Genomic DNA, 10,396 nt, shown 5'->3' on the forward strand with positions numbered 1-10,396 from the left:
GGAACAGGAGGAGCAACAGAGACGAGAGCTGGAGGTGCAGAAGCTCATGGAACAAGAAGAGCAAAAGAGACAAGAGCTGGAGGACCAGAGGTGCAGGGAATGGGAGGAACATCAGAGACAAGAGCTAGATGAACGGAAGCACTGGGAACAGGAGGAGCAGAGACATAAGGAATTGGAGGAGCAGAGGCATCAGGAATGGGAAGAGAAGAAGTGCAAAGAGCTGGAGGAGAAACAGAGACAAGAGCTGAAGGAGCAGAAGAGGATAGCACTGGAAGAATTAAGGCAACACAGGACTGAAAAAGAGTGTCAAGAGGAAGAAGAAAGAAATTGGCTGGAGGAACCAAAAGTACTCAAGGAACAAAATAAGGAAGAAATACAGAGAGGAGACCTAGAAGAGAAAGAGCTTCAAGACACTGAAATAAAACTGAAGGAGAAAGAACCTGAGAGCCTCAAACAAGAGAAGAAACAGGAGGAACAAAGGCATTTCAAGGAGAAAGGAGAAAAGGCAGATAAGGAACAACTCCAGCAAGTAATAGACAAGAAAAAGAAACGGGAAGAGCAGAGGAAACACAAGCTCACAAAACAAATGCACATGGAAAGTTCAGAGGGTGTGCCACAAGATGAACTGAAGCAGCAGAAGGAACAAAATGGACAAGAATGGAATGAGCTGAAAGAGCAGAAGGCAGATACAGAAGGACAAAATCTTCAGCAAATCCAAGAAATATCTTTGGAACAGCCACAAGACAAGGATCAGTTGTGTTCTGGAGGGGCTGATAGGCATCCAACAGAGGAGAAGATCCAAGAAGGATCAAGAGCCCAAAATCTCAAACAGCCAGAAAAAGGGAATAAAACAGCAGAAGAAATGCTAGCCCAGAAACTGAAGAGAGATGTTGACGCTCAGGAGCAAAAGCGCATAGGGGAAGAACTTCGGTGGCAAGAGGTAGATGAAAGACAAACTGCATCCAGACCCTTCACATTTCAAGTGTCCTCTGGAGATAAACAGATCATATTTCAGAAAGTAAATTTGAGTCCTGTCACACCCATCAAAGGAACAGGACTCTCTTCTCCATCTGTCAAAGACTGCAGGGTGCACACCATCAGTAAGGGCTCTCCCACCCTCCCGTCATCTGCGTGTGTACCCCACACAGCTATTTTGGTTACTGGAGCACAGCTATGTGGCACAGCAGTTAACCTGAACCAGATTAAGGACACGGCTTGCAAATCATTACTTGGCTTAACAGAAGAGAGGAAAAATGTGGAAATTCCTTCACCAGAGAAGTCCCAGAAAAAAAAACAGGATCCCAAACCTAGCAGCAGTAAAATTAAACATGCTCAAGAGACATTGAACAACCAGGCCGTACTAGCTGAGTGGGCCTCTATTCGCTCCAGAATATTGAAGAATGCAGAAAACAACAAATATAATGAGAGAGACCGAGTAAGTGTCTGCAGGCACAGTGACGACTGGACACCCCGAGGACGGGGTGCTTCCCATGGTAATTTAAGGAAAACCCTTTCTGCAAATGCAAAGTTCTCAATAACACCAGCATGGCAGAAATTTTCAGAAGTTTCAAAAATCAATTCAGACCCTGAGAATGTAAGTGTGGCAAAAGGCAATGAAACAGTGGCTGTGGGGAGAAACACTGGCTCATCTGCTGATTTGAAGGAGGATGTGGCTACCACTCTTAAGGATAATTTAGTTGAAAAGGCTAAGGAGAAAGTGGAAACCCATAGTGAAGTGACAGACAATACAGAAGGCTGTAAATTTGCGAAAGATCTTCCATCTTTCCTTGTTCCAAGTTTTCCTCATTCTCCAGGTAAAGAATTACCTAAGCCAGAACTTTCCAGTGCTCTGGAAAATCAGCAAAATAACAGCACAAAAAAAGCAGATAAACCATCACCAAATGGAGAAGAAAATGTTTCTCCTTTTGGGATAAAGTTACGAAGGACAAACTACTCTTTACGTTTCCATTATGATCAACAGGCAGAGCAAAGGAAAAAGAAAAGATACAGTGCAGGGGACAGTTTTGACGGTGTGCCTGACCCACTCACCTCAACAGAAGGTGAGAAAGAATCCACTGTTTTTGCTCCACAAGAGAGTACATCCCCTGACGTGGGGAGAGCAAATGTCCCTGGTAATTTAAAAGACTCTTCAATTACTGTGACTGAGTTTTCACAGCCAGTGGGCACACCAGTGATCCCATCAGCCACTGGCCAGAGTGCTTTACCTGCTCATGAGAAACCAGCATGCAAGTCAGTGGTCCCACAGAAACCTGCTATAGCTCCGAAGCCCACCAGCCAAACCCCACCATCATCTCCTCTCTCTAAAATGAACAGATCAAACCTATCTGAAACGCTGGGGCAAAGGGTGGCTAAAGCTGAATCAGATGGTGGCTGGAGAAAAGAGGACAGAGCAAATGCAGTGCAGCCCACACCATCCGACGAGCACAAAAATGAAGAGGAAGAAATCAAAGAAAAGAAGTCATTTTTCCCATCTCTAAGTATTCCATGGAGAGAAAAAAATGACAAAAAGCCTGAGCCATTGAAGAAAGGTATGTATTTTTCAAAGCATATTTAGCTATTGTTTGTACTTCCAAAATGAGATGCTGAACGTCCAGAGGAAGACGTTTGGTCTTAAGCTATAATTTTTACCTGGCATGTTATTTGTGGAGGACCACTACTTTGCTTAGGGTTGTCTGAATGAGCAGGAATTCCTATCCCCACAATTTAATTCAGAAACGCACAAACTCAGTGTGACTGGTGCAACCTGCTTAAGAAAGTTAATTTCAGGGAGGTAACAGAAGTGTGTGAGTGTGTTTTCCTTGTAGAGATGTTACCTGGTTAGTCAGGGGATGGACTTTGCGGTCCACATGTAATGGTGTCAGCAGAGCAGAGGGTGTAATTTTTAAAATTTACACTCTATTGTTTCTATTTTTTAGGGAACTGTTATCTAGTCTAAAAAATACTAAGATTTAGGTCCTCTTATCCTGGGCAAATTCTCCATCTAACCCAACATAGCTGAACATGGGAGTCTGCGTTTCAGAGCTACTCTTCAGTAGTAGAAACAATTACAGTAGTCATAGTGTCTCTTTAAAAGAAGGCTGGAAGTAGTAATCTGTACAAGAAAGAAAATCATCCTTTCAGCATAAGGACACTCAAAAGAGCAAGGAAGGAATTCAGCATTTCATTAGGAAATCCTAATTTTTTTTCATTCTTGAATTTTGCAAGCATCAGGACACCTCTAAAACCATCTCTCATTGGAACTGCTGCCTTTTTTTTTTTCAATTTTTTACACTTTTTCTTTTGACTTCCATTTTTTTAAAATGTGGATTTATAGAAACTAGTTGGAGGCACAGCTGCTGGATGGGAGAGCAGGTTCCGGGCCAGCTGAGGGTTTCTGTGCTCACTGAGCTCTGCAGAAGCACCTTTGCAACCCAGTGCTGCTCCCTGACACTCACAGTTCTATACTGCGTGCTAGCTCCAAATCCACCCAGAGTACAGAAAGTCAAATGCTCAAGTACCAATTTAAAAAAAAAAAAGTTTTTGTAACAGAGGCTGAATTTACAGCAGTACGTAATTTTAGTCCCCTTCTTTTGTGTGAAGTTCAGACACTCTTCATCCCTTAATTACGGCTGAAAAACCAGGGAACTGCAGTATGTAGTGGCTGGATCCCTTTCATCAGTTATAAACAATCAAGGCAAAGATATCGCTTTCGCCAAATATCCCACACAGTGCAAATATTTGTAGTAAATAAGGCTGTAAGTCTGGAGTAGGCTTTTTCACCAAAAAAAAGAAAAAAAAAGATACATTTTGACAGCTGTATGTGTGTGTCAAATTAGGTCTTATTCCTGAGGCACAAAATCTTTTTCAGGATTCTCCATGCAGTCCACGAGGGTCTGTGACTGACATGACATTCAATGGGCTTAGCTCCAGTGTTTCCACAAGGTACAGAAGTTGTACAGGTTTTCTTGAGACAAGAGATGTGCATTACTCAATCAATTCTTGTCATGTTTTCTTTCAGAAAAGCCTGTTCTCCAGAGCAGGCACTCTTTAGATGGCTCTAAATTGATGGAAAAAGTGGAAACTTCACAACCGCTTTGGATTACATTGGCACTGCAAAAGCAAAAGGGATTTCGTGAGCAGCAAGCCACAAGGGAAGAGAGGAGACAAGCCAGAGAAGCAAAGCAAGCAGAGAAGCTGGCTAAAGAAAATGTAAGCTATCTTTAGGAACCTGCTTATTAAAAATACTGATACCATGATTATAACTGTTAGCTAATTTTGTTATGCGGAGCATTTTTTTAATGCTTTGTTTGTAAGATTTAATAAAAGCTAAAATGACAGTGAGTAAAAAGTAGTCTGAAAGTCTGGAGTTTGCTTTTGCAAAACCAAGACCTCCAGGAAAAAATACTTTGCAACAGTGTGACAATTTTACTGTAAACTTTGATGATATCTGGCGGTAGTTAATGGCAATCATAAGCAAAACCACTGTGCAGGCAATGGAACAGAAAAATTGTGTGCAATGTGTTCTTTTAGAGCTTGAGCAAGTAAGATGTTAACCTTTAATGCTTGGGGAATAACAGTTGGAATACACCTTTATAGGTGAATATTAGTAAGTGTGAATTTATTTTTACTGTAACGTATTATTTGGATAAAATACAGATAAATGAAAGAAATGAACAATCATGTGATACATCCAAATGCCTTGAGCAGGCACTGAATTCAAGTATCACTTCCTTCCTATTCTCCAAATAGTTATTTACTCTCCATGTTAGTAAGGAAAGCACTTCCACTTAAAATAGCAAAGTGATGCTACACAAACAGTGGTGCTGTATATAGATATCACAGATGGTAAAAGGGAGATTACATGGATAACTAAATATATTTTGATGTTTGTTATGAGACCCAGATTTCTGATGGATACATGCACAGTGTATATAGGCAATGGTAGAAGATATAGACAATTGGTAGAAGAAAACCAGTGTGCGTGAAGTTGCCTGCAGATGCACAGTGTGTTTCAGTGCTGTATTTAACAGGCAGGGCTGGCTCAAACTGTTCAGTATCTTGACTGAAGCAACAACATGACAAATTTAAATTTGTGGTGGTTTTTTTAAAGTCTCTAATAACTGTTGATTCTAGAAGTATCAGAGTGTTGTGATCCTTTGCCAAAAAGGAAGGTTAAAGAAAGGCCAGGTGATGAATGAAAGAACCAAGTGTGTCATCTCGAACTTGTAGCCATTACATGACAGACTGTTTCTCATTTAGCAGTTTTCCTTCTCTGTTCTAGGCTGCTGTAAGTAATCAGTCAGATAATAAAAGTAGCAGCAGCAAAACGAGCACACTGCAGAAATCTACAACTCAAGAAGGGGAGAAGAAAACTGAGACTGCTGTGTCAAGACTAGAAAGAAGGGAGCAGCTAAAAAAGTCAAACACCCTTCCAACTTCTGTGACAGGTACAGTGAGAGATTCAGATTCACTCTAGGAATAATGCACTTCAGAAATGGTATTGCATGTTTTGGAGAAAGTGAACACATTGCTTTTTTCCCCTTATATAGTACCCCTAGAATTACAAATGAATTTGCTTTTGGCACAGAACAACACAACTTGTCCCTGTCTGATGTGCTGGCCAGTATGCTGGAAATACATAATTTTAACAGGTTTTCAGCAGGTTCCCCAGTTATTAAGGCTGCACTACTGCAGTTCCTTAGAATTGCCCCAGTTCAAGTCAACAAAATTAGGCTGTCTCCCCAAGCCATATCCAACAGTATTTTTGCAACATGACTAATGCACATTAGAGAGATCAGATTTACCGTAAATTGAAATTGCAGTACTGTTTTGCCTTCAGGTTGGGGGTTAGCACAGAAGTGGAATGATATTTAACTTCTGCAAAATGTATTTGTGTAGGAAATTAAGCATGTTGTGTTCTCACATCTCCCAGTTTGTCAAGGAGAAATATTCACCACACAATATTGGAAATGAGTATTGTCATTTCATTGAAAAACGCAAAAATGAATCAATTCAGTTGAAGCTAGCCTGTTACCAGTCAAATATTTGGTATGGAAGGTTGGAACCAGAACCTACTGCTTTATCTGTCACTTCAGTTAAGCTGAAAAAATTCCATACTCAAAAGGAAATAAATACTTCCCCACAGGGCATAATATTTGGGGTGGTATAAAGTGATTGTTGAAATAGAAACTTGCCTAATATTTCTCTAGCTAACACTAGTCCTAGGCTAAAGGTTTTGGAGAAGAGTACCGATAGGTGTTGAAGAAACCTTTTTACAAGTCGCACAGTAAATATCATGGGCTTCTTTGAAAGTAAATACATGTATCAGTTGCATCTAGTCAGTATCACTCCAAGCCAGGAACTATGGAATGCAACTTTTAAGTGCAATGAGGTGATTCATTTATCTGATTTGTAACAGTAAAGGCTAAACCAGTGCTGCTCCTACACTACAGACTGTCCCAAGCTGAACAACCCCAATGCATGCCTGTATTCAGTTGTTCAGCAGCTGGATGTTCACACTGCAGCTGCACACCAGAGCAGATATCCCTGAGAATTTGCAACATCTTGGGTTGGAGTAGAGGGCCTTTAAAAGTCCCTTCAAACTCAAACCGTCTCACATAGATTGCCCAAAATTTTCATGCTTTACAGCATTTTACACGTGCCTTACAGCATTCCTGTCAACCTGTAACAGGGCTCTATTGCAACCCTACTCCAAAAGATTCAGCAGTGTGATGTTATGCTGTACATGGTCAATTCTAGCAGAAATCAAACTCCAGCACAACAGATGATGCCAAATTAGACCAAAGAAGGGTCAAACCCCAATTATCCAGGATCAGTCTGTCTGCACTAGAATGAGAGTTCAGGGGGAAATTGAGGAGGAATTACCAATTGTCAATCACCTAAAGTGAAACAACTCTATTGGCCCTAAAGGGAACAGTGACTGGATTTCCCTGTGATTACTGGCTACATTTGGAGCCAGGCAGCCATTAGCAACTACACAAATATCTATATACAAGTATTTGTTTATTATGGATGACAAGACCAATTTGGGTTTCCCACAGTTAGAAGAGCATTTAAGACAGAAGACCAGGACATGTTTAAAATGAGTTTGTTCAGTCCTCCTTTAAGGACATTAATAACACCCAAAACTTAAAAGAAGGTGTATTTCAGACTTACACTTGAGTCTTGTACAACAGGAACTGATAAGAGCGTCTAACCTTTAAAATAGCATAAATTACCATAGCCTTTAAAATAATTAGCTTTTCAAAGTGTCCATCTACAGTAGTGGCTGTGCTAGGGTTCATTTACTTACAGATAAAAATATATGATTAAAGACGTAATAGAAAGAAAAACAGAACAATTTTGGCATCCATGGAATTTTAAAGCTTTTTAAAACATTAAAAATCTGAAAATTAAATTCAACTAAAGGAATTTGGACTTAATCTGAACGTTTAACAAAAAAAAAAGTCTTTTTGGCTCTAAAAAAAGAAAATGTGTAAGGGGTAGGACGCGTGAGGAGTTATTTTGTAACTACGATTTTTAGAGTTACTCCATAGGTTTCAGACAGGACTCATTTCTGTCCAGGTTGCTTTCAAGGGCATTCACTGTCTCAGAATTAATCCTCCCATCTGGCTACTACGATACGTTCTACAGTTCTGCTCCGTGAAGTTGCTTCTTAGAAATCAGTTGTTTATTCAACACATTTTCTTGCAGAGACAGCTGTTTGTCTTAAAGATACTACTTAGAAGAAAATGTGTCAAACAGCTAATGGAGAAAGCAGGTTTATTTTTTTTTCAGGATAGTCTCATGGGCAGGGTTAACTGAGGCAGGCAACTACAGGACCACTTTCTTCTCTTAGCTTGTTTAAGAACACTAATCTGAAGAGAGACTCTAAATCCTATTTAATACAGTTGGCTTAAACATGTGCAGCTGCTGCGTTACCAAAGAGAAAAAAACCCCTAGCTTTATTTCCCATTGTTTGCTATGTTGCAGATGTAATTAAAATAGTTTATGTACAGAGGAAGACTGGCAAATTGGAAATGTTTGGCTCTCACAGAGACTGAAAATTTTGTCCCTGTTTTTGTGAGTTAGATTCCTTGGAGTCACCTCTGAAAAAGGAAACTCAGCTCCTCCTCACTTGATTATTATGCAAATACAGTAAGATTTACCTAAAAGTGTTGGAAATAAATATCAAATGTTAGTTCAGAATACAGAATCAACAACAGTTAAGGAGGCATGATCTGATACTAAGTTTGGTTGAGTTTCACAGAATATTCTGAGTTAGAAGGGGCCCACAAGGATCATTGAGTCCAACTCTTAAATGAATGGCCCATAAGGGGATCGAACCCACGATCTTCATGTTATCAGCACCACGCTCTAACCACCTGAGCTCATCTTCACATATAAGTGAAATCTTTAGAATCCTGCAACAAAAGCACAGGGTTCAACTAATGTTTTTTTCTTTTTCCTCTCCAGTGGAAATTTCAGATTCTGTTCCATCAACCCCACTGACAAAAGAGGTGGCCAAGAGATTCTCTACACCTGATGCTAACCCTGTGTCAACAGAACCAGCCTGGCTTGCATTAGCCAAGAGGAAAGCAAAAGCCTGGAGTGACTGTCCACAGATCATAAAGTAAACTGTAAAACTACATCTCTATTGCTGACTATTAATTGCTTTCTTTTATTTATTCCGCATTTTACACATGACAAAATTGAAAATGCATGTATGGAAGGACTGAAAACTTGAACTGATTACCATTTTGCTCTAGCTCACTGTTAAGCCTACTCAAGTCATATATACCATTGCTTTGACAAATAGCTAAATGAGGTCATGGCAAAAATTTCACAGCCAGACTCTCAAAAACTTAAGAATGCTCAGATACCGGATGTAAATTTTAGTGAGTATCATAATAAGGGCCAGAACTTCAGTTCAGATGCTTCTTAAATTCTGTGGGTACTCAGTTCTGGAATTTTAGATCTCTACACTTTAATCGAGATCTCAGAATTTTTTTTCAGCAGTCTGTTGTTAAAATTAAGGCAAGATGCATGTTCCCTTCTCTTATTCATAATTTTTAAAAAAATGTTAAACTGTATGAACTGTCAGTTCTGCCTGCTATTTGAAAGCTTTTTCCCTAATGAAGAACTTCAGGATATACCATTCCACATGCAAATAATAAGCAGAAAGATGGTACCATCCAAATGCTGAGGTAATTTCTTCCATTGTAGTATTATTATACTACATCTATATTCCCTCATTCCTAGGAAGAAAACAATCCTACTTTAAAAACCCCACAGTTATTTAAGCAAATATCATTAAGTTTTCAAAAAGAAGCCAAGAAGTCAGTGTTTCTTCTAGTCATTTAAATGCATCACTGTTTGTGCTTGGCCATATTTAAGATGCATAGAGACAGTGATTGCAGATTACAACTTTAAATCAATTGAATGACTGGAATTAAACTGTTCCTATGCAAATGTAGCTGTGGAATTTGTCTCAGTAAGTTCCCACAGGAGTAAGACTGGCAGAACTGAAGTTAACTGAGAACGGAAAGCTAAGTCAGTGAGAGTCTCAGGAGTTTTAACTCGGCATTCTTCCCGATTTTACTCCTGATTTTACATGCAACTTCAGGTAGTTCAGATAACTTCCTGTACTTTGACCAATACAGCCAGATCACTTCAGAAAAGGTTACTTACCCCATCTCAGGTATCTGCTGTGGCAATTGAAAACTTTATTACTTCACCTAACTAAAATAAAAATGTTCACTCCCTCTCTCTTACAAAAAAGGATAAAGTCCATGATGTAATAAAAATGTCACTATCCTCAACATCCCATAGAAATAGCTAGGTCTGCATTTTTAAAAGTCACCCTATTAACTAGTTCACTTGAGTTTGTTTTAAAAGGAAGACTTTAAAAAATCTGAATGTCTCCTTATAACCATAAGGCTTAAAAGAACCTTTAAGCCTACAACATCATAAAAGGAGACATTTTCATAAAATGAAGACACATCATTATAGAATGATGCCACATATGCTTCATGGAAGTGTTTTAGCCAAACTGCTGTATGCAGCATAAGGAGTAGCACTTTATGCAGAAAACAGAATGAAACCTGCTGTATCCTCCTGTTCTCAGAATCAAACAGCAAGTCATTGTCGAGTACAGCCTTTCCCACCAAACAGTGGCTCCGTATCATGGTTACAATAGCACAAACGCAGTGGATGTGTTAGATTGAGTAGATATGCAGCAGCAAGATGGGCTTTCTTGGTCAAAAACCATCAGTTTTGCTCAGTTTCATATTTAAAACAGAATCTCTATAGTAACTTTTTACTGTTAATATAAGTAATTAATATGTTTTAAACAGAAATGGGGCAATGCTGCTCTCAAATGCTTAGGGGAAAAAAA

General features: G+C 39.3%; 1 protein-coding gene across 1 annotated transcript in view; it reads left to right on the plus strand.

Annotated features, from left to right (window-relative positions):
* Positions 1 to 10,390, plus strand: part of KIAA1211 (KIAA1211 ortholog) — a 55,341-nt gene extending 44,951 nt beyond the window's left edge. The window contains 4 exon segments of the mRNA XM_027676433.1: positions 1 to 2,549; positions 4,019 to 4,209; positions 5,282 to 5,447; positions 8,476 to 10,390. The exon segment at positions 1 to 2,549 is cut by the window's left edge and continues 12 nt beyond it. Coding sequence (XP_027532234.1) covers positions 1 to 2,549; positions 4,019 to 4,209; positions 5,282 to 5,447; positions 8,476 to 8,636 — 3,067 coding nt within the window. The 3' untranslated portion in view covers positions 8,637 to 10,390.
* The last annotated feature ends 6 nt before the right edge of the window (positions 10,391 to 10,396 follow it).

This window comes from Neopelma chrysocephalum, unplaced genomic scaffold, assembly GCF_003984885.1.
Source record: "Neopelma chrysocephalum unplaced genomic scaffold, ASM398488v2 Primary Assembly neopelma1_42, whole genome shotgun sequence".
Lineage (NCBI taxonomy): Eukaryota > Metazoa > Chordata > Aves > Passeriformes > Pipridae > Neopelma > Neopelma chrysocephalum.